Raw genomic sequence first — 27,968 nt, 5'->3', positions numbered from 1 at the left:
GGCGCCGCGCGACGCAGTCGCGCGCGCATGTGCTTTCACTACGGGCGTGTAGGGCCGACTGGCGACGTGAGGAGCGGTGGGAACGCGGCGGCTTGCGTTAGCGCGCGAAGCGCGTAACCGACGCGTCGGATGATATTCTCGTTATAACATAGCACGTAAACGACGCGGCGGATGATATTCTCGCTACACATGTATATATACATGCATGAAAAGACTATTGATGAAGCTATTGAGGTATGTGCTTCTGCCTGCCCCCATGGGAGAGAGGTGTGTATGGTTGCTTATGCAAAATGTTGCTTGACTATAGCAAAGCTACCTATAGTGTACATGAAATGACTGAAAATCATTTCAAAGTTAATTCAAGGTAGTCTAGAGAAGAAAAAATCATACCAATATACACTAGATTCATATTTTATTTCGGATATCAAATAACAAACCTTTAATTGTGCAGGTACATCATACAGAAACTTTAATAAAAAATATTATAATATATTTAATGAATATAATTTTAATCACAAACATTGTTTAATTATATTCGAAACAATTGATATTATAGTAAAGAAACAAAATGGCGAACTTAGCAATTACATTTAACTTACAATACAATTTGTTTTATAACAAAATTAGTCACTAATTTTTATAATAATTATTGTATAGGTAGGATAGAAGATTGTCATAGATCGACAGCAATATTCGTAATTTTGACTCCCATTCAAGTGAAAGCACCGAGCATAAGGCATTAAAATTTGCTGATGTTTGAGCAAGCAATATCTAGTTAGGAAGAGCTTGTCTAACTTAAAATGATGCACCACACTACGAAGATTCATTTTGGTGTATAGTTCTTTAGCAAATGTATGATTTTTTTATGGACTAGGGGCAATCTAGTAGTCTGATCACCTGATGGTAAGCGATCGGCACTACCCATGGACACCTGCAACACCAGGCGACTCACAGGTGTGTTGCCAGCCTTTTAAACAAATACAAAATGTGCAGAGAGAGCGAGAGAGGCGGACCATTTCAAGTGTTAACTTAGACAAGCTCTAAAACATTTTAATTGACTTTCTATTACTTTGCAATAAGTCAACGTCTTTTTAAAGCTTTTTTTTATACAAATAACAATAACTACATGTCTTCTGAGATTATGCTGAACACAATATACCTAATAAAATGATTTTTCATGTGTATCAACTTTAAAATTCCCAATGCAAGCGAGTCCAACACACATTTCTATGTGTCTCAGTCAAATCTACTTCTCCAATTACTTGTCTAATCTACAATCACATTATTATTTACTATTTACACAATGTAGGAACATACTAATAATACCAGGAACAATGGCACATGTATCCAATTTATGTACAATCATTTTGGTGGGTTAATACTTTTCATAGGAGTATTTTAAAATAATCTAGAATGAGTAGACGCTTCGCAAATGAGCTAAAAAAACATTATTCCTAAGAGTGAACTACTATAGTCTCAATAGTGTTACTCCAAACACAATTTGTCCGATAATAATTTTGGTATAAACAAAAAAATAATCACAAAGTTACAGTTTCCTTTCTATTTCTCTGTCTTTTGATGAAAGCAATGTAGTCATAATAGGTCAAAATCGAACAGGAGTCAAAACTTACGTGTATAAAGCGTGTATTTATAAAAATATAAAAAATATCACTCTGTATCCAGTCTGTTTACCGACAATGTAATATGTACATTCTGTCACTACGCGAGCAACGCCCAAACAGTTTTCGTTACAATACATATTTGTAATCCGTTATATTCGAGTGTATCCTGAAATAGAAAAATATACAATTTAATATTTCTGTCAGTTTTTTATGCTGGCAATACTAAGTATGCATGATGGTGTTGCTACATGCAAATGTTTCTTTTTTACTGACAAGCAGTTAGGTACAAATTTATTTACAAATCAACAACCAAGTATTTTAAATACAAGGTAGTGCAAAATTTAATACAACCTCAACCATTTGTTAATTATTTAGTGCAAACCTTTACAAATTAATCTATCTACTAAAAACTTCAAAAACCAGTGCAAAATAACCAAGTGCTGTTAATAACAAGAAAATCTGAGTATTATAAACTTTTTGGGTTAAGAAAGATTTTAAGCTTTAAGATATAATACCATATTTTGTTTGTTCTAAATTAATTTCATCATATTCTTTTCACAATTAATTTATTTTTGCTTTTTATGCAAACACAGTGCCTTCTCTTCGGCTTTTGGCTTTTTCCAACCATCTTAGAGTCAGCACCAGGCCTCAACTGCGTTTGACTGAATATTCATGATGTCAATAAATACTTAACATTGTAAGGCTGATTATGTGTTTTTATTTATCTATTATTTTATATACATATAGGACAACAGATAATATGTATTAAACTGGAGTACATAGGTACTACATATTCCTATTGGAATTTCTTCCTGTAGACCTTTCATTCATTAATTAATATAATTTCATTGAGTAATGTTGATGTTATCAACAAATATTTTATGATTTGTGAGTTCTTTTGCAATTACATGTCATCTTTTCAGCTATATAAGTCATTCTGTATTGCTTGTAACATTTCATCGTATATTGTACTATTTACTCATCAGAACATTAATTTGTACTATTTTTCTATTTGATAATTTACATTTAAAGCTTAATCATTTGATTCTCATATGTATACGCACATATTTTGTGTATTTACTGAAAAATTAGAAAAACGACATTTAATTTTAAGTTTCAAATGCACATTTACAAAATTATTACAATTTATATTTTTAATTATTATAGTCATTCGTGATTCACGAAACGCCCTTAAAACTAGACTAAATAGAGTATAAATTGGAAAAGCAAGTTCTAAACTAAATTATGTAAAAGATTTTGAGGAAAATAATACCTTAATAAGTTATGTTAGTGTACAGTTTCGCTTGTGACATGAAATACTAATATTATTGGATGTGTATTTGTTTAGTAATAGCTAAATGAAAGTTAGCAAGCGGTATGTAGTAAAGATTTTTGGTACTATTGGATTGGGTCGCTCAGTGTTATTTTAAAGCCAGTTATTTAAGACTATTAGTATTTATTTTGTAGTTTTTATAATCAAATGAGCCTTCATAGTCTTCAAAATTTTAATTATAATTAGTTATGACACAATCTTATCAATTTGAGTTTAATTTGATTTAAACGTGCGTCATATTTTTATATCTTATAATTTTTCTTAAATTCTAGACATTTTATTATTACTACTTATGTAAAATTTTTCGTTGTTCGTTTCATTCAACGAAACCTGCATTTTTATTAATAAGTATATTAAGTAAGTATTTATTACTTAACTTACTTAAAATATACAACATTTATATTAAATTGTACCTTAATAAGTATATAAACATTCATTTGCTATCTAGATTGGAAAAATATTTAAATTTCTTTTCATTGTTATTTTAAAATAGAATGTACATTTTGAGCAGCAAAATAACACATAGATAATTTAACCACGATTCTGAGAATTTTCGAGTTCCTCGTCAAACGTTACGTGAGTAAGCCGATAACATAATAATTAAAGAGTAAAATATATTGATAAAAAGTAAGTTTACGGACCGATTGTAGAAGGCACATAGATATGTATTTTACTTAAGAATATTTAGTACATAATAGATACAAGAGCAATGTAATATTCTAACCCTATACCACTAAGTGGTCAAAGTATAAGTTAACTTTGTAAATCACACTAATATTATAAATGTGAACGTTTGTCTGGATGTTTGTCCGTCAATCACGCTAAAACTACTGAACGGATTTTAATGAAATTTGGTATACAGACAGGGTATGAGTTGACTTGGGTTATAGGATACTTTTTATCATACTGAAACGCGGGCGAAGCCAGTGGCAGAAGCTGGTATAAACATATTTTAGAACACCCGGAAAGTTTGCAGTTTATATGGCAAAAGCGTTACTTTTGTACCTCTGGGGAGGCACCTGCAACATATAGCATATGTACATGCCAAAAAGCAGCTTACCAGAGCGACCCAACCCCCCAAAAGCTACGCTAAATATACATAAAAGAAACAGATAATCACCGCCGTGCCTAAAAATTCATGTCTAAGCCTATTTGATACATAACTTCGTCCATCTCCTGACCGAACATGCCTGTCCCTTGGTCCTCTTTCGTACCATTTGTTTCACTCTTCGATGTCGTGGGTGCGTCAGACCCAGAGTGCGTGGATGTGGAGTTGCTCATGGTCGGCAGACCGAGGATGATCCGGATCTGGTCTGTTAGATGTGGCGCTGACACTACTTGGTGGTATATTCCTTCAGCAGTGCTCAATATTTTGTCGACGTCCAAACACATTGATAGGTCGTTTACGTGCTGTGGGTGGAAGTTTTTATTTTAAAATAATCTAAATAGTTTGTATTATAAACTAAAGCACTAAGATCCAATTATGCAATCAACAATACCTTAGTATGAGGTTGCTTTATGTTTAAAGTAATCGAAAGGAGTGCGCGTTCAGCGCTCTGATTGGCTGGTTCGATGAACTAACCAATCACAGCGCCGAACGCGCACTCGTTTCGATCTTGTTAAACGTAAAGCAAACTCGTACTAAGATTCTGATAACTTTTATTCATTGAATAAAATTGACGTCTAACAGTTTTTGTAAATCCATCAAAATTCAAAATTATTCCTTCAATAAAGTTATCTGCCATAAAAAAATTCAGCCCCAAATAAATTAATGTAAAACCTTACCTTCAATATCTCAGTAAAGCCATAATCTTTACTGATTAGAATATCTTTCTCGGCGTCCAGTATGGCAACACATATCAACAAATGGAAGTTTGCGCATGGCAACGACGTCCATAATACTTCCCATAGCCTGCAACACAAATAAACATTGTTTTAAAACTAGAACTAATCCAGATTCGACACTCATATGAACTCATTGGAGTGCTATATGTATTTTTTTAATTAATTGATTAAATGAGCCGATGGATGCAGGTCGCTTCCAACCGGCCTATCTGGAAGTCATTAGGGGAAACTTACATTCAGCAATGGATGTCTTGTGGCTGATATGATGATGATGATGAAATTAATTATGTGTGCAAAACTGGTTCTGTCCAAATTTTGACTGTTTCCCATTCCTTTTGATCCATGTTGTGTTAGAAAGATGAGAATATTGTAGGACTTTTGGTTGTGTTCATTGTAATAAAATTCAGTATTGCATTAAAGAAACACCACCCATAAAATCATGAAATCGCACCAATATAGACTTAGCGCCTGTTTCAACGCCGTCATATAAGTACCCGATAAACTTATATGACAGATACTTTATACAAATTACGTTCTTGATTAAAATTTACCTAGGACATAGCGGCTACCCAAACATTGTAAAACAGGTCCTTATTCTAGATTAAGGCAGTTGTCCCACCGGCAACGATGAACGAGTAACGAGTAGAGCTAGAACTAGAAACGAGTGAAAACAAAAACAAACAAGTGAAGCGAGCACTCGCCGACAGTGTGAACAGTCAGCGATCAACTATTTGTATATGCATCTCTTTTGTTTACACGGAAAGTATATCTATTGTACGTTTCTTGAGCGAGAAAATAGCCGATAGTTAGTCGTTCACTCGCCGTTGGTGGGACAACTGCCTAAGAGGTAGAGTTAGAAATACGTACCTCATGATATCTCGATGTGAAAATTCTCGTTTAAACCATACGAGGAGCCATCGGAAACAGAAGTACATGTTTCCAGAATCTTTCTGCGCTAAGTGGTTGGCGAGCTCGGGGCTCGCGAATGTCAACAGTTGTTGCAATTGTAGGAGTTGGTGCTTCATGCCCGCCTGGTCCATGTCGAAGTTTGAAGCCTGTGCGATGGTGATAAGGATTGTTTTAGAATGGAGAACAGGGGCCTTAGTCTGCTATTACAATAGCAGTGCGAGAGGGACGGAGCTATGTAGGTTGTATAGCTCCGTCCCTCTCGCACTGCTCAGTGATCGACCATTCTGACACAATTGTAATAGCAGACTAAGGCCCCAGATCTAATCGCCACACTTGGAATGTCAAAGTAAATAGCATAGTTAGTCATATTTATTATCTTTTTTAAAGGAAACAATATTAGTATTGTCATTAATTAATGATCTAACCGCCGTACTCGGAGTAATTTTATGTTTACTTAACCCAGTCCTTAGCAATTGCTTTCGAAACAAAATCGTTACACAGGAATAGTTTAAGTAATGATTAATGTCTCTAAATGCGGCAGTTGGATTGATTTCTTTTTGATTAGTTGCTCTTTATCAATCAAGACCTAACTTGCTTATATGGACAAGTAATCAGACTTTTTGAGTCCAGTAACATTCGTAGATCAATGCCCAACCTCGATATTTGTTTGCCCTCCTTTTTAAAAGACATTTTTTCGAAATCGTAACCCCGGATCACATAAGGCACCCTTAGTATGCAAGTGACTTAACCCAAAGTTACTGGGGTTATAAAATACTCTACAACCAAAAAACTAATCCATAAATCTAGTAAAAATCAATTGTATGTCATGAAATATGGAAGAGATATACAAAAATGTATTCTATACTATAATTTTCTGAGACTTTCAGTTTTTGGATTCGGTTACTTTCATTCTATGGGTGCGATAATAACATTCTCAGTAGTTATTTCCTTATGGTCAGTTTCTACTTAAAAACAAGCAACAAACAAGATAATATACTCACAATTTTATCCATGAATCCCACAAAACACCAGAAACTATCCACTTCGTTGCCGAGCAGCAACAACAAAGGTGCTAATATATCGGACATGCCTTGCACATACCCGAGGTCAAAGTTATACATCACGTAGGTAAGCAGGATGTCCTGCAAGATGACCAGGTTAGGATTGTTGTCTCCAGCGAAGAATGGATGTGTTCTGTCAGTCCGGTTTACGTCTTTTTCCACTAAGCTTTTTCTGTCTCTGTATTCTGAAAACCTGGAGTTGATGGGAAGGGTTTTAATATTTTTTAAGTGTGATAAATTTGTTGTATTTTGACTACAATTCTATAATTTCACGTTCGTCGAATAGCTAATACAACGACGGACAAGAGAACGTAAGATTTTATGCCGGAGGTTTTTTTTTATAAGATATGCGGTAAACGATTAGGCAGATCACCTGATTGTAAGCAATCGGCGGCGACCATAGTCACCAGAAACAGAGGCTTTACAAGTGCTATGGCCTTTTGGGTGGGTTAGTAATTTGATGATTGTTGTTCATTTACCCCGAAGTATTCAAAACACAAGAAATTATCAAGTGAAGTAAAGAAATAGATAGCACAACTAATATGAGACCTCTGCCTACCCTTTATTCAATACTAACCTGGCTTCTTGCCCCTCAGTCATAGATCTCCATTGCAGTTTCATTGAGAAGTACTCTTCTGTTTTCTTCTTCGTCAATGCTTTTAATTCTGCATTCGACATGTGCCATGGGTGGTAATCTAGGAGGTATTTCCATACACACTGCCTTATTGAGTGGGCTACACCCTGTAAGAAAGAACATTGAATCTTTCAGCATCTTTTTTTTTATATAGTCACGCCTTTTATCCCTAAAGGTAGAGGTGTACATTATGGTATATGTTTCCAATGAATATGATCGTATCCACTGCAACATAGCTTAGCACATCTCTGGTGGAAAAGCACCCAAGAATTTTATGGTATAAAGAATATGATACTCACTCCTCTAAATATAAGTTGTTTCACTCCTTCCACCTCCGTGATCCTGCCTTCTGTATCTTGTAACGCCCACCACTTTTCCGGGGACAGTGGTGTTCCTCTGGAAATAAGATAAATTTTACATTTACATATTGATAGCTGATTTGAAGGTTTTTTATAAATATCTCCGTAACACTATGATACGTTGTGAATGACAATATGAAAGTATCATTACTCTGTATATGTGCATCTCTGCCTCACAGATCGGAGTTTAACAGTGCTTTTCTACCAGGGATGTGACTGTTTCCACTGATACTAAGGAATGTAGCTATGGATGGCTATCAATACATCGTATACTCGAGCTGCACATCTTCCTCGCACAGCTACATAGCCTAGTATCAGTGGAAATGTTCACATAGTTTCACAGCTTAGTACATCTTCGCTCTGGTGGATAAGCAATTTAAATGGCGTGACGTTGTGTAAAATTAAAAATAGAGATCCAAAGTAAAATTACAAGTATATAAACATTACGCAATGTCCTGTGCGATAAATTACAAAGATAAGTGAGCATTGAACTAAAGCTTCTTTATAATTCATTATCTGTTCACGTGCAATGTTATCAATTTCTATTCTAGTTGTAATGACCTAATGCTGATAGCCTTCACTTCCATAATATATAATTCATTTCATTTCTTTTTATTTAAAAGTGTTGCCTCACAATACAATTTTCTCCTGTGTCATGGGTGCGTTTACATATATGTACCTATATTACTAGATTTGCTATTTTAAAACCTAAATTTTAATACCCCACAATCGTGTGGGGTACCAAAACCCGAAAGTTTTAAAATTTCGTGATTTTTTAAAAGCACACAACTCGGCAATATATTATCATCATTTGGAAAAAATATTACGCGTTCACATCAATATCCACTAGAAGTATAATTCACCTAAATATCAAGAAATTTCATCTCTACTTTTGATTTTGGCTGTCCGTTTCACCTGGAATGTCCCACACTGTAAGTTGTAGGGCCTTTACTTTGCCTATAGGTGTCACAGTGCCTACTAAGAGATTACACATGTAGCAACAGCCAAGGAGTAGCACTCTGTAATAAACCTACAACTTTTAAACTACCATCAACCCGACTGAAGTATTAACTGGCAATAAACCCTACCTAAATATGCATATAGAAGGTCCATTCAGCCAAACCGTGGTGCTTCATGAAGATGATGTTGATAGGCCTGCCAAAAAGTAGTGTATGCTAAAACCACTTGGACTTCTACTCACCTAGGTATAGAAGGCCGGGGCGGTAGCGTAGGTTTGACGCTGATAACCTCGTACTCGTCACTCTTGGTCACGGTCGTAGCCTCCTCCATAGCATTCATACTTTTCGTCAACAAGTCTACCACTTCTTCTGATACATCCCTCTTGCCGTTCACGCCTTCGTTGCCGTAGTACACTGCAAAGAAAAGGAAGATTTAAGACATTTTACGTCTTTTAAGTTCCAGGTATTTGGCTGGTTCAATATTATCTTCAATATTTAAAAGTTTTGTAATAAATTTCACACTTTAATTCAATTGATTGTAATAAATTACCTATTAAAACATATTTAGAATTTAATAATTTAATCATTCTTTAATTGTTTTTTTAATATTTAATCCTTGATTATTTTTATTTATCTTATAAAAGTTTACAGTAGTGTGACCTGAACTCGCCAAACTGTTACGTTTGATGGCGAAAATAATATTAGCGCTAAGTATCTTAGTCTATTTAAAAGAAGCATACAAAAGCCTACAGCCTAACTAAAAAATAGGGCTGTTGGATGCAAAAAATAAAGATATGCTGAGGTTTACTAAAGACAACTCTACATTAATAAAACTGAATTTCTAATAACTAACAGTACAAACCTAAAACAAAGAATTACTTAAATCCTTACCAATGTCAGTGAGTTTGGAGAATGCCTCCATAGTGGTCTCGTAAGGCCTCTGCTTGAAGTTAGAGACCAAATTCCACACAACATCAGTTGTATTCTCCGTGAATATATCCAGTTCAGCGAAGGACTTATTCAGTACTTGGGACTCTATATTCGGTTCAACAACGACGTATGTGTTTCTGTCATGGCGTGTCTTCGCCGTTTTCACATGGTTCTTTAGATACGCGACAAAGATTTCCGCATTGCCGTGTTGGAAGTAAAAAGTGGTTTGCCACACTCCTGGCTTCGTGGAGAACTGCATTTGCTGGTTGTTCCTCGTAACCCTGAAGGTTTTTAGTTCCTCGATGGGTATTTTGATGATGCGAGCCCTGGCGGTTGCGTAGTCCGATGTTATGTTCCCGCTTAATGTCCGTTGACGACGACCTAGATCGGATTTATGGTTTATAATTTATGAAAATGTTGAATTGAAGTATAGATGTAGGTATCTGTTGATTACTTTTGCTTCGGCGGTCGACTAGTTATATATTATACTTATAGGCAATGGATTTTCCAATATGTGAATTTCCAATAGATTTTCAAGATTGATAGAATAACAATAAAATACTTACAGCCATACTCAGAGTAATTTAATGGTTACTTAACACAGTCCTTAGCAATTGTTTTTGGAACAATATCGATACTAAAGAATTTAAGTAATCTTTAAATATATCTGAGTGTGGCAGTTAGTCAGATACTTACTACCAATCGACCACCGAAACAGCCATACTTAAATAAGTTCATGCAAAAATGGCAAAAAGCGATGAAAATACCAGGGCAACAGACAAGAGTCAATTCTTGCCGGACCACTAAATACCCAACAGCTCCATGATCTAGCGTATGCAACATAACAAGGACGTCACGGCCGAAGGTGACGAGCAAAGCTACTATTTAAAAAGACTACCTTTAGCAAAAGACATGGTAATACCAATAGTATTGACGACCGCCCATTCTTGGTCTTGTGTGTCGGAATCGATGGTGATCAGGTCGTTTGGTCTCCACTCGATGGTTTTGCTGTTGTCCTGGTTCTGCACGATGCAGAGCATACCGATGGAGTTGAGGTCTGTGACCGGTCTACCAAGGCACGCTTTGAGAAGGACCCCATCTTGCGTGAACAAGTCCTGTGAAGGTGGATATTTTACTTAAAGGTGCTTCTTGAAGGTAGTTACAATTAAATTACATCATTAGTGTTTAAATCACTTTTTGTCTATATTAGTTAATTACCTACAATAGTTGAAAAGTGGGTGTAGTACCTAGCTTTATTATTACTCTCATTGAATTGCAATTAGATTAGATAAAACGAGTCTGTTCAATTACGCGACGGCTCGGAACAAACGAACCCGCCAATTTAAATATAATATTTTCTATAACTACCATCAAAATGCAACAATTTGTAACTTTTTACCTATTTAAGACTTCAGTTACACAGTTTGAAGTCGAAAACATGTTGATACCCAGCCAGTAATTTTAATAAAACATCAGATTAGTCCAATGCAGGCGTCACAGCCCGAGGGGACACGAAATGACATCATACTACGAATTATTAACTAATGCCAGTCTAGCCTGTTATCATCTGTGTGTAGCATTTTAGTTTGTAGACACAGTATAAAAATTGGACTGACAGTCGCCTTGAACTAGAGTAGAGGTCAAATGGTCTTCTATTGTTACATTACCCACATACATTTTTTATTTATAACTATTCTTAAATATTATATACTGGAAAACAGCTATTTTAGGAACATTATTTCAAGATTAGAATATTGTTTTTACAGCTATTTATTTGAGAACCTTTTGTTGCTGTTGCAATTATTTCTTTGCTGAAGATAAATATATATAATTATATTTTTTTCTTTTTGTTATCAAAAGGAGGTATGCTTGAAAATGTATTTGCACCATGGTCTATCCATTCCACAATATGAAATGGTTTAGTTACTACAAACTGATATAACTATGTAAGTACCTGTTTTCAAATACACAGTAAAAACTAAACCAAATTATTGGTATTTTCAAATATTTAATTTATTACTTTAAGCTAGTTTTTTACTTTAACACACAAACCCACTGTACACATTTTGTTTTTGATAATAATTGTTCTTTAGTGAAAACAAAAATTCTTTAAAACATTTATCAATCAGGGGGCTCGATTTTATTTGATTTACCAGTTAGCATTATCTGATCAGATATCTATCAAATATAAATAAATAGAATAACTACATTCTAGTTAATTTCATTGATATCACTACCAACCAAAGCATACCAGAGATAACATTTATCAAATATATTAAACAAGGAAAATGCAGGTACAATATTATTGATTTTACTGAATTGGAATTGTAAATGGGTAACATGGCTTTGCACAATGTTTATAACTATATAAAATGCTTCCATTACTGAGTGACTGACTGACAGACAATGCACAGTCAAAACTACTGGACCTAGGAAGCTGAAACTTGGCATGGCAGAGCCATGCAGCGGCACAAATGGACCCGCTCGATCGGAGCGATACCATGGCCCAACAGAAAAATTATGTGAAACAATGCTTGCATTGTATTTCGTTGTGTGAGTGAGGTTAACGGAGGCCCGATTACTCATCTTCCAGATCCCCGATTCCTATCCCCCAAAAGCCCAGCAATGCACTTGTAACGCCTCTGGTGTTTCAGATGTCTATTGGTGACAGTAATTGCTTACCATCGGGTGAAATGTCGGCTTGTATACCAGCTTATACAATAAAAAAAAGGATGTTCCTAGAGAGTGACCGGGAGCTCTATGAGAGGATTTCCCTAAATTCCCACAGGGATGGTATAAACTGGACCACCTGTTTGTATGTACCTATGTTGCTTGCAGAAGCCAACTGATCAGCTGTATAACATGGCCATGACACAGGTCTGTTTCCCACATGTATACAGAATATAAATATATAATTAATGTACCCACAACACAAAAATGCCTCAAATAAGGAAATTAATATGCATAATAACTTTATACTTTTTCTTCTATGCATTTGTGGGTGTCGTTATTAAGTATTATACCTATTTATCTTCAAATTTAGATAAACATAATATTATAATGATTGCTATCTAATGCATTAGCCCGTTTTATTACACATTCATTTTACTATTTTTAGATACACACCCACAATTTTAAAGTATTGTTTTTTTTTTAATTCCAAAGCGAATTGAATAAGAAACATGTTTTTGCATTCAAAGATTCTGAGCAAATACGTAAGCAGTTCTTTTGTTTAACTAAAAAAGCAGACTATAGAACAAATACTTTAAGAATTTTACTAATTATGTACTACCTACTACCCGCAGCATAAATAAATTAACTACGTATGTGAAGCGCACCAGTATGCATAAAGCATACTCGGCAATTTGCTACATAGCCGCAATAATACAAAATAAGCATTGTTTATGACGCAATAACCAGCTGAAATCGTCCTTCGAACGAAAACCCCATGATTACAGATGTTGTTTACAAATATCCAACAGACTGTTACAAGTGAACGTGAGCAAAGGTCACGACGTATACGGACAAAGAATAATAAACAATTAGTAAAAGCAAGTAACTTACTTTACATTGTTCAGGTAAATCCTCCACGGAGCTTGATCGCGACATTTTGAACACACAGGACTCGCAACGAACGAAAATACACTTCGAATTGAACAAAAATACGTAGATTATTAGATTTACGCCATACTTTGCAAGGATTTCCTGTTCAAAATAAATAAAAACACCCGAGAGCAATTCACAATTTTGAGCACATTATTGTTGCAATATCAAAAACATATTAACCACTTTGGTAGATTTCATATTCTTATTATATACCAACAATGTTGGTTAGTCAATTACAGTCAATTTTCCTCCCAATCGTTAATCAAATAAATAAAACAAAAAGCAGAAATCATTATTAATGAAGTTAAACGTCTATTTTTTAACTAAATTATTTGTAATTTAATTTTATATCCAGGAGTAAGGTCGAATAAATATTACCTCCGATAATAGAAACTATTTACATTTATAATCGGGCAACACTGTTTAGGCGTCAAAAATTCTGTCGTTCCGTTTCACTCATCAACTTCATACTCAATTTTAGGTTTACTTGTTTACTTGCCTACCCGTATTTTTTAATTTTAAATGTAGAGTAGAATAGTCCGTTAACCTATTACGATTATATTATTAAATACGATTATAAAATATTATCGTTATTTTATAACCGTTTGTAAGAGAAAACATGATAAGTTGACGAGACTCATGGCGAAAGAGATTCTCTCTGATCTTCGGCCCTATGCCAAAATGCTACAAACTTGAAGTATGTAGGTACAAGAAAATTCGCCAGATTTGGTTGAATAAAAAGGTTCCTTATCCATTTGCATAAAATTTTAAGACCTAATATAACTTGCATAATTTTTCGCATAATATAATCACGCATAACAGCTTACGCATATTTTTTTAAGCATCATTTCTCAATAAAATGTATGCCCAATAAAAAATATGCCGAAGTATTATTATGCCAAAACAAATTGTGCCAAAATTGTCATGCCGAAGTATATTAGGACAAAAAACATTATGCAAAGGGAAGGGATTCCGTAAGTATAAAAAGTACCTATATATTATGTCCGGAAAATTCTACAGAAGTATCTACAAAATTATACCGGAATCATTTCTTGGAACTTAACTATAAAAAAACCTGTCATTATTCCTATGTTATATTACCTATTCAAGAATTATCTTATACAAAGTAGGTACCTAATTGATCGATTTATTAATTAGATAACCTCAGTTAATTAATTGCATGGGAATCCATTAGTTTTTTTATTGCAAAAACGTGGCCTCGCGAGTGAGTGCATTTAGGTACAAACATTTATTATCTTGTTACATAGGTACACAATTAATACATGGAATAGAAAAAACTATAGTTTCATAATTACCTACTTATGCATATCATACTCAGGTATTTTTTACAAAATCGTTGATTTTAACACGATTTTGTTTAAATCACACAAGATTGATCCCTGGGGAACCCGAGAGCAGTCAGTAACGATGCAAATATAGGCACCAGACTAGCTATTTCCGCACGGTTTCACCCGCTCTGCTTGGTTCCTATTGGTCATAGCGTGATGTTTTATAGCCTATAGCCTTCCTCGATAAATGCACTATTCAACACAAAAAGAATTATTCAAATCGGACCAGTAGTTCCGGAGATTAGCGCGTTCAAACAAACAAACCTCTTCAGCTTTATAATTTTTTTTTTTTTTATGGTACATGCCGGTAATCGAGCAGACGTATTACCTGATGGTAAGTAATTGCCGCCGCCCATGGACACTTGAAACATTAGAGGCTTTACAAGTGCGTTACCGGCTTTTTGGGAGTTAGGAATTTAAGGGTTGTTGTTCGGGAATGGGGATGGGGAAGATTGGGAATTCCCCCCGAATTGGGCCTCCGGTAACCTCACTCACACAACGAAACACAACGCAAGCGTTGTTTCACGTCGGTTTTCTGTGAGGCCGTGGTATTACTCCGGTCGAGCCGGCCCATTCGTGCCGAAGCATGGCTCTCCCACACTTATTATTATTAGTAGGTACCTAAGTATAGAAGTATAGATATAAAAAACCAGATATAAATTAAATTACCTACGTTAGAGGATCCTACCCTTATCGTTATACACTTTTGGGGCCATGGGGAGTATTCTATGTCATGGGTATTAAGTAAGGATTCGGGGCGCCTACCTACCCCTCGGGGCGGTAACCTAAGAGAAGTAGATGGCACAGTTCACGTGCCACCGTGCGTGCACAGCGAGGCTCACTTAGTAAGATGCCGTGCGTGACCGCACTCATGAGCTCTGGAGCTGGTCTATATAGGCCATAGGGTGACTGATAATAAAATTAGTGACCGATATTTAAACACCGTGATTGTACTCACACTTTATAACAAAACAACAAAATTTCGCGAGCGTGCGTGCTTTTGAATGAATATTCTTTATTGCAGATCACAAATCCATATAAACTGTTAGTAAAAGCTTAAACTAATGTTAGTAGACATACGAATTTTGCATGATCAACTTTTAGCAGCTAAAGTTCTAAAGTACCCCATATAGTAACTAGTCTTCCGATAACGCAGCCGCGGCCGCCTCGACTCATATTTCTTTTGTTATTGTGATAAAAATAAAACAAGTGAGTATGTATATAAAAAAGTCTCTTTGGATAAGTTGTTTGTAATCATGAGTATAATCACGTGTTTAAATATCGGTCACTAATTACCAGTCACCCTAAGTAGAGGAGCCCAGTGCCGGCGTAAGGGCCACTGACACCCCGGGCGAAAATATTGTGGCGCCCACTTAAGGGAAGCAATATCAAGTGTTAGTAGTAGTTTTTCATTTTATTGGCGCCCCCCAGACTTTGTCGCCCTGGGCCATCGGCCCATGTCGCCCCCCTAACGCCGGCACTGGAGGAGCCCGTGCCCCTTACAGATCCCGATTGTGACCACAGGGTGGTTGTAATGAGGTAGGAATATCACAAACCTTGGTCCTTGTCCCCAAAAGCTAGGCGCCTTTTGAAAGATTCCACTCGAAAAAATAGGTTGGTACATGATACGATTTGTGCACAATGTTATGAAGATAACACGCTATATTATTATGACGTACAAACGTTCATCGATGACGTCAACTAACCGGTTTTTCCCGTATTGTTTCCCCATCCATATCCTTGTAAATGGCAGGTGTTCCTTGAAGACAAACCATAGAAAACTATAATTAGAACAGTTACAACTACAGTTTATAATTAACTGCTTGAGTTCTCTCATAATAAATTGTAGGTCATGTAAGGCCACGTGTCGAATTATCGACCCTATAGTAAAAAGTCGTAATGAAGTGCCTTAGGAAGAAAAAGGGCACTCCTATCATAACGTCACACATCTTAATCCCCGAAGGAGTCAGAGACGAACATTTTAAATGTGAAACTCACTTTTCACCAATTGTATTATGAATACGTGTGAGATTTTTGAGAGAAAGTGAGATTTGACTGCACGGTTGGTGCGGCGCCTGGGCAACTGGCTGCCGCGCAACGGGTAGCGGGTTCGATTCCCGAACGGATCAACTCTTTGTGTGATCCACAAATTGTTGTTTCGGTCTGGGTGTCATGTGCATGTGAACTTGTATGTTTGTAAACGCACCCACGACACAGGAGACAAAATCCTAATGCGGGGCAACGTTTTAAAAAATTATAATTTCGGAGTTAGGTATATGTGTGTGACTTTTTCCGAGATAAATGTACCTATTTTCTAAGATTATTTAGACACCACTGACTAACTGTGAAGGAAAACATCGCGAAGAAACCTGGAATTATAATTTCAAATTATAAGTTTGAAATCGCCCACCCGCATTGAGCAACTGTGGTGATTAATTCTCAAAACCTTATCAATGCGAGAAAAGGCCTTTGGTCAGCAGTGGCCACAAATTAATAGGAGGTTGATTTGATGTGATTACGAACACGAGCCCCACATAATAGGACTGATTCTCACGTCAAATACTCAAACGCCACTTAATTTTAAGAAGCTCTCAACAATAGTTTTGTCTCTAAAAAATCATTATAAATGACAGAAATAACAAGATATTTAAGTACAACTTAAAATTGAGTAGCGTTTCAGTATTCGGATGCCAGTCTCTTACTTCCTAACTAAAAACCACCCCAATCTCCCGAATTACATGAGACATAACAACTAGCTTTAGCCCCCAAACTAAAAAAATCAAAGGTGGGCTCAGAATTGAAACAGACATCATGATATTCGGTACTTAGAATAATTATGAAAAAGCGAATAATGTTTTTTTATGTACCTACCTACTCAAGAACCGAAGTAAAAGGTACACATATATAGCCTTACTATACTATAGCCTTAGTTCAACAAACCGGTACCTATGTAATACGTAGGTATATATAGACGTTACAACCCACTGATGTTTTCATAGAACGTTTGTTTCCGCTGTGTAAGGTGTGCTCTCAAAGTGTAAATATTTGTAATAGAAAAACTTAGTCAGCAATTGCTTGTGTTAAAGAAATCAAAATGACGTATAGACGTATGTACCTATTTTTATATTTGTATATTTTATTTCTAATATTCTGTAATGATTTATATCATTACCTTTAACTGTTCACCATTTATAAGTTTGTAAACTGACATGGTCACTAACACTATTATTAGAACTTATGACGGGATATTTACCATGTTTTTTCACCATTTGTCATAGTCTTGGACTGAGTAAGAGTACATTAATAAATATTCTCACATTAGGTACACTCTTTTTTTTTTTTGTTGTAACGCGATGGAATTCTTCATTAACTTCCCACGTAATAGGGACGACGGCGTCCCGGTCTCTTACCAGCTGAAACCAACGCGGTATTCCTCTTCTGCCTGTGGCCGTGACCATGGTTGCCCTTGCGGAGTCGCCGCACTCAGCATCCCTTGACCTACCGCTATACATATTTGCGACAGGTCCCAGAGTCCCACCATCTAGCAGGCTTTGAAGTTTGCTTTCCTACCTCATATGGCGCGCGTGGAACAATACCCTAACGCCTACTCCTGGTACAAGTACTTTCCGAAGCAATTAGGTACACTCTGATAAACCAAGTGTTTAGGTGTATGATGATATATTATGCAATTGGTTTTAAGGTAGCTAGTAGGTACAGCTGCTTAGGTACACTTAACTAAATAACGTATTTATTTGTCTTGTGTCCCATTTTATGCATTTTTTTCTAGAAGTAAGTGAATGCGATGCAGAAATAATTACGCAATATCCAGAACCGGGCAGCTACGTTTCTGTACCAGATTTTTACGCAGGAAAGTCAATTTTCTTAACTGGTGTCACTGGATTTCTTGGTAAGGTAGGTCCTTTCTAAATAATAAGTATACATATTATGACAATGGTATTTAAAGAAGAAAAATATCACTATTTACCAACTGAAAATACTTTTTGTAAGGCATCAAAACTGGTACCTACAAAATCTCTTAATTATTATCGGTGCCCATAGGCGTAGCCAGGTTTTAGTTTCGGGAAGGGTTCAAGAAAGTCGACCCATTAAATGTGAGACCAAAAAAAAAAAGGGGGAATTAACAGATTCATAGGTAGTCATAGAGACCTTTGCCAAACAGGGGATGTACTATGCTAACTAGAAAAATAACGCTCTATGTAGTCTAAGTACGCATTTTCGGTGGGGGGGTTTGAACCCCCAAAACCCTCCCCTGGCTACGCCTATGTCGGTGCCAATTGTAAGGATTATATTATTACTAGCTTCTTATATTATATATTACCAGCGGCATCATCCCTTGGGACCTTGAGATAAAAAGTATCCTATCACCCAAGCCTGCTCATAATCTGTGTGTATACCAAATTTCACCAAAATCCGTTCAGTAGTTTCAGTGTCATTGACATTTATAATATACTAGCTACTTCCGCGCGGTTTCACCCGCTCTGCTCGGCTCCTATTGGTTATAGCGTGACGTTTTATAGCCTATAGCCTTCCTCGATAAATGCACTATCTAACACAAAAAGAATTATTCAATTCGGATCAGTAGTTCCGGAGATTAGCGCGTTCAAACAAACAAACAAACAAACTCTTCAGCTTTATAATATTAGTATAGATAGTATAGATAAGTGTAATATAATAGTCTATGAAATTTTCAGGTGTTTCTCGAGAAACTTCTTTTCAGTTGCGAAGATATTGAAACCATTTACATTTTGATCAGAGAGAAAAAAGGGAAAACACCTCTGCAAAGAATTGAAGAGCTTTTTGACAAACCGGTAAGTTACAATGGCTACAGGCTTTTTTTAATGAGAAAAAATCCAATGACTTCTCCCGCTTTGGGCGAGGCGAGAGGGAGTGTCAGACTCTTACCGGCTAAAAACCACCCCGTTCCTACTCCTGCTTTTCGAGTCGGAGCCCCGGTAAACCCGCTAGTCCGCAGCTCCGGAGGTCCTTGAAAATCACGATTACTTACTTAGTATTTTTAGTTTGTTTTGACGATTCTAGAATGATCTTAGGTAGATTATGTGCAGCAAGCATTTTACATCTTTTTTTTGTATATTAAACTTAAAAAACTTGTATTGAGTAATAACAAGTAGGTATTGCTGTTAAATAAATAATAACTACATACTCATTTTCATAATAAAAACATATTTTTATTCTAAACATTAACATATTTTTTAACTATATTATAATAATATGTACTTGCAAAGATATGTTAATTTCATTGCATAAGTACTGACTTACTCACACTGACTTAACCACAAACACAACTTAACTGGTAAACAATGAAGCTCCAAAAAACTTATGACGGTGTTCAGTTTTTTTTATGAAAAACCGAGTTCAAAAAACCATAAAGTAATAACAAAACAATAGGTAAAAACTAAAAGGCAAAAAATAACTATTATTAGTACTGTTAGGTTACCCACACACTGTAAGATTAGAAGTCGGTGCTATAAGCTCATTTAAAACCCTTAATGACAGTTCCACTCCATCTAGGTGTAAAGTTCTCATCAACACAAATTAATCAAGTCCAAACACAAGGTGGTTACTGTTAACCGTTGAGGAGTTCCCTTGACTGTCTGTTGGCTCCACCATCAGATCCATTTCAGCCCCTATTCATATTTTAGTGTTTCAAACATTTCATTAAAAAACATAATAAACATATTACTCGCTCCTACAATTTTCGAATGTTCCCCTTGGTTTCCCTCGGATTCCATCATCAGATCCCGATCTGGTGAAAATGGAACCCGCCCTGGTGAATAGCCTTTCAAACAAAAAAATAATTTTGAAAATCGGTTCACAATTAGCGGAGTATAATCGGTAAACAAATACTTATAAAAAAAAACATCCGAACATTGTACGTCATCCATTTTTGAAGTCGGTAATAAAAATATTATACTATCATAGAAATTATCTGTTACAGCTTTTCTCAAGATTGAAAGAGAAAGATCCACAATGTAAGAAGAAGGTAATACCAATTATTGGCGAACTAAGTGAACCTGGTCTTGGCATATCAAAAGCTAACGAAGAAACTCTTTTAGACAAGGTAGGTACTAGGTATACGTAATAATACATGATTAACTGCCAGTTTCAATAACCTATCTATCTGTAGATTTGCCTACTAGAGATAGAATTTTGACACATTTTGTATGGAGCTTATGTCAGTATAATTATCTACACTATCTCACACATGATCTTGTGTCTTCATCTTGTCTTTCTTTAATGTTGGTGTTTATTCTGTTGACGTGCCTTATGATAATAAATAAATAAATAAATCTCCAGTAGGCAAATCTACAGATAGATATAGGTTATTGAAACTGGCCGTAAGTAGTTAACTATAACCTTAGTACGAGTTTGCTTTACGTTTAGAGTAATCGAATCGAGAGCGCGTTCGGCTTTCTGATTCGTTAGTCTCACTAAAACTCGAGAACGCCTAAACCGATTTACCTAATTTTGGTCTTGAGTTATTTGTGGAAGTCCAGGGAAGGTTTAAAAGGTGAGAACAAAGTGTTTAAGGCACTACGAAGTTTGCCGGCTCAGCCAGTAATACGTAATTACGTAGCTAACTATACCCTTAGTACGAGTTTGCTTTACGTTTAGAGTAATCGAAACGAGAGCGCGTTCAGCTTTCTGATTGGCCAGCTGAAATAAACCAACTAATCAGAGCACCGAACGCGCTCTCGTTTCGTTTACTTTTAACGTAAAGCAAACTTGTACTATGGGTACTGATTTGCTCGCGTTGACAAAGGAAAAACGTAGTTTATAATATCAACATGAAAGAAAAACAAACACATCGTATTTATAATATACTAGCTTTTGCCCGCGGCTTTACTTGCGTTAGAAAGTGATATTATTGATGAACCCTTAGGCCCTAAGGGTTGGCCTTAAGGCATACCCTAAGGCTTAGAGGATGAATGAATTGCCTACGTCATAGTAGCAATATGCGTGCAACATCTCAGTCCGATCGGTACAAACTTACATCCCCTATTTTAGCGCCTTGGGGGTGGAATTGATTAAAGTCCTTTCTAAGCGGTTGCCTACATCATAACATCTACATCTGCATGCCAAATTACAGCCCGATCCGTCCAGTGGTTTGGGCTGTGCGTTTATAGATCACTATGTCAGTCAGTCAGTCAATTGAGTTATAATAAATTTATTAATTACCTGAGTAATCTTTTGGCAAAAGGATTCCTCTTCATAGTCAAGTATTAAACTTGGTATTCAATTTTAGTGTCTATTCAAATTGGCTAGTGTGCTTGGATTTTTTTTTATTTTCTAGCTCTTTTGCATTTTTAATCCTTTTGTGTTAACTCACTCCTGAGTATTATAATAGCTAGCGATAAGACCGTGCATTGTACATACATGCATAGTTTTATACAATAAACAGATAGGAAACGTAATTATAGTACATTTGTATACGCTATAGATTGAATGAGTTGTATAATAAAGAATTTGTATTGTATATTTCAGGTATCTGTAGTATTCCATGCAGCAGCTAATGTTCAGTTCGACAAAGAATTGAAAGAGATCATTAATACAAACGTTTGCGGGACTAAGTATGTACTGCAATTGTGTCAACGAATGAAAAATATAAAGGTACAATTAGACATTTTCGACATTTCACCATAACATAGCATTTCCTTTCCTTTTCCTAATAATAGTCTTCTTCATAATAGACATTAATCATGTGTTTAGGATACCTATCCCGACTTCATTGTTTCGGTGTTTTCATAGTTGTGTATAGAGGAACAACTTCAGATTCCTTTTTATTATTATATAAGCCGGTAAACAAGCGGACAGATAACCTGATGGTAAGCAATCGCTACCGCCCATGGACCCGAAACACAAGTGACGTTACAAATGCGTTGCCGGCCTTTTGGGGATTAGGAATTTAAGTGTTGTTGGAGAATCGGGGATTGGGAAGATTAGGAAGGGGGTAATTGGGCCACACTTACACAACGCAAGTGTTGTTTCACGTTAGTTTTCTGTGAGACCGTAGTATCATTTCGGTCCATTTATCTCGTTGCGGGATCACAGACAGTTGTTCATGACATTAGGATACCTACGCCGACTTCATTGTTTCCGTATTTTTATGGTTGTATCTGTATAGATCCTGGCTTATAAAATAATATTACCCGAAGAAGTAATTTTCATCCGTGGAACTGATCTCATCCCTGAAACATCGGTATATTTCATCATTACAAATTTCTGTAGGAACCTACAGGAAATTTTCGAAACCCACAGCCAGACATGAATTTCCTGGCACTTACAACCATTCGACTAACGAGAAAAATATCCTTATATTATCTTCTTCAACTCCTTCTTTACAGGCGTTCGTCCACGTATCCACAGCCTACTGCCACACAGACCAGACAGTGTTAGAAGAGAGAGTGTACCCCCCTCCAGCTGAACTGAGTGAGGTCCTGAAGTTCCTTCAGCAGCCACAGCATGACAATAAGAAGCAGATCAAAGAGTTCTTTAGTAAGTTTCTAGTTAATTAATTTGTATAACCTTTATAGATTAGGGCTGCCAAGTTGCAAGACCAAGATAATTCACTTAGAAATCTGCATGGTATATAGAAGTAGGAAACACTATAGGCGTTAGCAGACGAGATGCTGGCCTTTTGGAGGGAGAGGAATTTACCGGGGACATGTTGGGGAACCGCTAATCTCGCCTGATTAGTAAGTGGATGATTGCGGCTTTTTCGTTAGTCTCGCTAATACTCGAGCACGTCTGGACCCATTTGGCTAATTTTGGTCTTGAATTCACTTGTGTAAGTTCAGGGCAGGTCTAATAGGTGAGAAATTAATTTTTGAGGCGGTACGAAGTTTGCTTGGTCAGCTGATTTAGATAAATTAGGCGGCCTTGATCTTACATGAATAAAACTGCAAGACCAATTCGAGCAACCCTCTTTTCAATGAAATCTGTGTTTCATAGAACGTCACGTTATATTTAACTTTTTTAGTACCTAGTTTAGTTGATAGGACAGTGCTTTCACACCGAATACTTTCTTAAATTTTACAGAGGAACAACCAAATAGCTATACGTTTGCTAAGGCGTTGGCAGAGACCTACATAGCTGAGAACTGCGGACACGTGCCCACAATCATCATCAGACCTTCAATAAGTAAGGCATACATTTTTATTTACATACTTTAGTAAAAATATAACATAACATGAATTATCTAAGAAAAGGATTGTGTTATAATGCCTGTTATGTTTCACATACTACACGGTTAGCGCAGTTGTTGGGCAACTGGCTGCCACAGAACCTGTAGCGGGTTCGATTTTCGCAAGGAGTAATTCTTTGTGTGATCCACAAATTATTGTTTTGGGTCTGGAGACACACAATACACATTATAATGTGTATTCGTTTTCGTTCAACAGTCACTAAGGGTATAGTCTAACCTTTCTGGTTCAGGTATATATCTAGTTTCATCATCATCATCATCAGCCGAGAGACGTCCACTGCTGAACAAAGGCCTCCCCCTTAGTCCTCCACGTAGAACGACAAGCCGCCACCTGCATAATATATATTACTAGCTGCTTTCGCGCAGTTTCACCCGCCCTGCTCGGCTCCTTTTGGTTATAGCGTGATGTTTTATAGCTCATAGCCTTCCTCGATAGATGCACTATTCAACAGGAATATATATAATTATTCAAATTGAACCAGTAGTTCCGGTGATTAGCGCGTTTAAATAAACAAACTATTCAGCTTTATATATTAGTATAGATCTAGTTTGCATTCACAAAATTTGTCATATTCCAGTATCCTCATCCCTGAAGGAGCCACTACCAGGCTGGTTGGACACGTGGAACGGAGCCACCGGCCTCATCACGGCTAGTTACAACGGAGCCAACAGAGTGCTGCTTGGCGAAGGCAGCAATATCCTCGACCTGATTCCAGTGGACTTTGTTGCTAACCTTGCGATTGTAGCTGCTACTAGATGTACTAGGTAGGTATACAACAGGGTAGATTACTATTTTTTTATTTAAATGTCTGTCTTGTAGATTGTTTTAAAACATACATGTATTTTTTATTTTCTTACGGAAACAAATACATTCCAAGATACCTATATTTTTTTTTTAATATCGCGTGACGTCACTTCTAGGTTATACGTAGAAATTATGCATTTGCCCCGACTCCTAAACTTTGATTCGTTTTATCTAAGTATTGTAAAAATACGTGTCTAATATCGACCAATAATAATAGAAAGTCGTTGTATTTTAAATGATAACATTTTTCTTCATTTTGTTTTCAGCCCTTTGAAAGTGTACAACTGCTGCTCCAGCGGATGCAACCCTTTAACATTGAAGCAATTGATCAGTCACATGAATCATTACGGATGTGGTAAGTTGACGATACCTATTTACTAACAAAACGTACAAATTACATGTTTTTTTAAGGGGGGGTTTTTTAAACTCCCTCAACACACAAGACATTGCATGGTCTTCTACCGCCTAGGCGGAGGGAGTGTCAGACTCTTACTGACTAAAAACCACCTCATTCCTACTCCTGCCCTTCGAGCAGGAGCCTTGGTAGAGCCCGCTACCCGGTAGTCCGCAGCTCCGGATACAAATTACAGGATAATAACTTGTGGCTACGAACTCTACGCCGTGCCGTATCAAAGAGGATAGTATACACAAAAGCGTGAAGTGGCTGCTACGGCGTAGCAAGCGTAGCAGATTGCATTGAGTGCTTTCTATCCGTAGTACCATTCGCCTAAAACGACTAAGCAAAGTTCGTTTTACCATACCTAATATTTTACAACTAGATATTACTTTTATTACCACTTAAAGACAGATCAGGCATTCAGTAAAAAATACTTTAAATAACAGTTAAGGTGTTATTAAAGCCAAATATTGTCCGTTCCAGATAAGAACGTGTCAATAATATTCACCAACAATAAGCCGTCGATGTTCACATTCACATTTTTGCTGCAAACGACACCATCTTTTACTGCTGACATGTTCCTGAGAGCTACAGGGAAGTCGCCAAAGTAAGTGAACTATTTAAACATTAATAAATTATTAACGAAATTAGTGAATAAAATTATTTTTTTTCGGTTTACTCACGTAACTATTTGCTTGTTACTTGCTCATGAATATGAGCCTTTAGCATTGTTTGAAACTAGTCGAGTTCCTCATCAAATAGTACCTAACGCGAGTAAGCCGAAAAACAAATTAATTAATTTAGTACATACATACATACATAACGTCACGCCTTTTTATCCCCGAAGGGGTAGGCAGAGGTGCACATTACGGCACGTAATGCCGCTGTACAATGTACACCCACTTTTCACAATTTCTGTTATAAGTCCCATGTAATAGGGGGTGAGCCTATTGCCATATCCTGGACACAATTCCAGACTCCGTGCTACTACCGAGAAATTTTCGAAAATTCGAAAAAAGCCCAGTAATACTTTGCCCGACCCGGGAATCGAACCCGAGACCCCTTGTTCGGCAGTCGCACTTGCGACCACTCGACCAACGAGGCAGGCAATTAATTTAGTACTAGTAATTAATTAATTTAGTAATCTCACAAAAGTTATAATTAAACGAAATGAGTGAATTAGGTTTTCAGTAATACTAAATTAATACTTCATGTTGATAATAATGTCCTCTGATTTACTTCTTTACGGGATCCAAGACAGTCAGTTATGTTCCTATTGTTGTTGATTTCAAAAATAAGTACCTACTCAGCCGATGCACTTGACGTGATTGACAACAAGTGCTGCCAGTTTTAAATTAATAAAATAAAGAACTAATAGACTACAATCAACATGTCCATTCCATTTATCTATAACCAAAATGAACTTCATTCTTTCCAGGTACATGAAGATCCAGTCGAAACTCACACTCGCCCAGAAAGCCTTAAGTTATTTTACATCTCATTCCTGGGTGATGAAGGCTGATAATTCAAGGAAGCTGTACGCATCGTTGTCAATCCAAGACCGACAGACGTTTCCTTGCGATCCTACGGACATTGATTGGAAGCAGTACATCACTATCTACTTAGAAGGCATCAATCAGTTTTTGATGAAGAATTATACTTAAATATTTAATAAAATGCACATAATTTATTAATTTTGATACTAACTGCCGTACTCAGAGACATTTAACGATTATTTAATTTCTTAGTAACGATTTTGTAGTGAAAACAATTGCTAAGGACTGCGTGAGTAATCATTAAATGACTCTGAGTACGACGGTAAAATTGTATTAATTCAATCGATTTATTTTTTTATTTATATTAGTAATGATATTCGGTTGGCTTCGCATCAACCGGTAGGTACATTTCTCTGCATTACCCTATGGTTGACTGTCAGAGAATGCCTAAAGGCCGCCATTCATTGTTATTTGTGTAAAGATGATTAAATTAATATATAAATAGATATTTTTTTTTATGTAACTGATCATACTGTCGTGTAGATGGCGCTACCATCAAGTTAAAACGTTCGGATTGAGCAGTGAATTTACTCGTAGGTAAGCAAAAGGAAATTCTATTAGAAGTAAGTACTATTATTAAGTATTAACAGTTTGATTTCTGATAATTACATTACTGTATTTATTTCATACATTCGTGATTTTGTTTTCACTGGCAAAAAATACTAAACTGGTGTTTGAATTCCCCCTACGAATATTAACCCTTTTACCGCCACTATTAAAAATAGAATTTGTAGCGTGGCGCAGGGAATATTTTTTTTCTTTATTGACGTGGCGGTCATAGGGTTAAATAAAGGCGTAAGTAATTGTCAGCGGTTAGTTATTAAGTACATATTATTTATTATGTATAAACTTGTTTTGGCGCGAGTTAAACCTGATACTCATCATGAGACTATAAAACTTTGTATAATGATTTTTGGAGTAAACAGTCACGTTTATGCTGATTTGATGATTAAATTTCTACACACGTGTGTGGCTATTTTTTTATGGTATAACCCGGTAAATGAGCAGACCACCTGATGGTAAGCAATCGCCGCCGCCCATGGACACCAGAGGTGTTACAAGTGCGTTACCTTTTGGGTGTTAAGAATTTAAGGATTGTTAGGGAATCGGGGATCGGGATGATTGGGAAGGGGGGTAATTGGGCCTCCGGTAAAACTCCACAATTTCCTAACATGCTTTCCAAAACACTTGTGATGGATGTAACGGCTTACTTCGAGTGTTTAGACTACAAACTTACATGAAAGGAAATTGAAAGTAAACAACCAACGGAATAGGTTTCTGTGTGTCCTTATGAGTTGTTAAGGCTTACCTCAGGCAGGGGTGGCCAACCGGTCGATCGCGACCTTAGTCCAGTCCATC

General features: G+C 36.4%; 2 protein-coding genes across 11 annotated transcripts; one reads left to right on the top strand and one right to left on the bottom strand.

Moving 5' to 3' along the window:
* Window positions 1-395: 395 nt before the first annotated feature.
* Window positions 396-13,426, bottom strand: LOC118265313 (TBC1 domain family member 15). Of its 9 annotated transcripts, none has more exons than XR_007707339.1 (12): window positions 13,217-13,426; window positions 10,551-10,767; window positions 9,614-10,033; window positions 8,965-9,136; window positions 7,704-7,800; window positions 7,348-7,511; window positions 6,711-6,963; window positions 5,668-5,855; window positions 4,741-4,867; window positions 4,076-4,365; window positions 2,138-2,702; window positions 1,574-1,788 (listed from the first exon to the last, which is right to left on the bottom strand). XR_007707339.1 is itself a non-coding variant. In XM_050706030.1 (11 exons), exons 1-11 carry the CDS (start codon window positions 13,259-13,261, stop codon window positions 1,720-1,722), a joined length of 1,998 nt encoding a protein of 665 aa, XP_050561987.1. In that variant the 5' UTR covers window positions 13,262-13,426; the 3' UTR covers window positions 396-1,719. The 9 variants fall into 9 exon arrangements, 6 of the variants coding, with proteins under 6 accessions (XP_050561987.1, XP_050561988.1, XP_050561992.1 ...); XR_007707340.1 differs by having other exon boundaries at window positions 4,120-4,365; XR_007707341.1 differs by having other exon boundaries at window positions 4,170-4,365.
* A 4,186-nt stretch (window positions 13,427-17,612) lies between these two features.
* Window positions 17,613-27,578, top strand: LOC118265382 (putative fatty acyl-CoA reductase CG5065). Of its 2 annotated transcripts, none has more exons than XM_050706037.1 (11): window positions 17,613-17,714; window positions 18,398-18,519; window positions 19,320-19,436; window positions 20,585-20,707; window positions 22,132-22,257; window positions 22,992-23,142; window positions 23,686-23,787; window positions 24,430-24,616; window positions 24,923-25,011; window positions 25,537-25,660; window positions 26,492-27,578. In XM_050706037.1, exons 1-11 carry the CDS (start codon window positions 17,702-17,704, stop codon window positions 26,715-26,717), a joined length of 1,380 nt encoding a protein of 459 aa, XP_050561994.1. In that variant the 5' UTR covers window positions 17,613-17,701; the 3' UTR covers window positions 26,718-27,578. The 2 variants fall into 2 exon arrangements, with proteins under 2 accessions (XP_050561994.1, XP_050561993.1); XM_050706036.1 differs by having other exon boundaries at window positions 17,614-17,714; window positions 18,395-18,519.
* Window positions 27,579-27,968: the final 390 nt, after the last annotated feature.

This window comes from Spodoptera frugiperda, chromosome 28, assembly GCF_023101765.2.
Source record: "Spodoptera frugiperda isolate SF20-4 chromosome 28, AGI-APGP_CSIRO_Sfru_2.0, whole genome shotgun sequence".
NCBI lineage: Eukaryota > Metazoa > Arthropoda > Insecta > Lepidoptera > Noctuidae > Spodoptera > Spodoptera frugiperda.
Note: the sequence above shows the minus strand (reverse complement) of the source record. Positions and strands in the feature narration are given on the sequence as shown.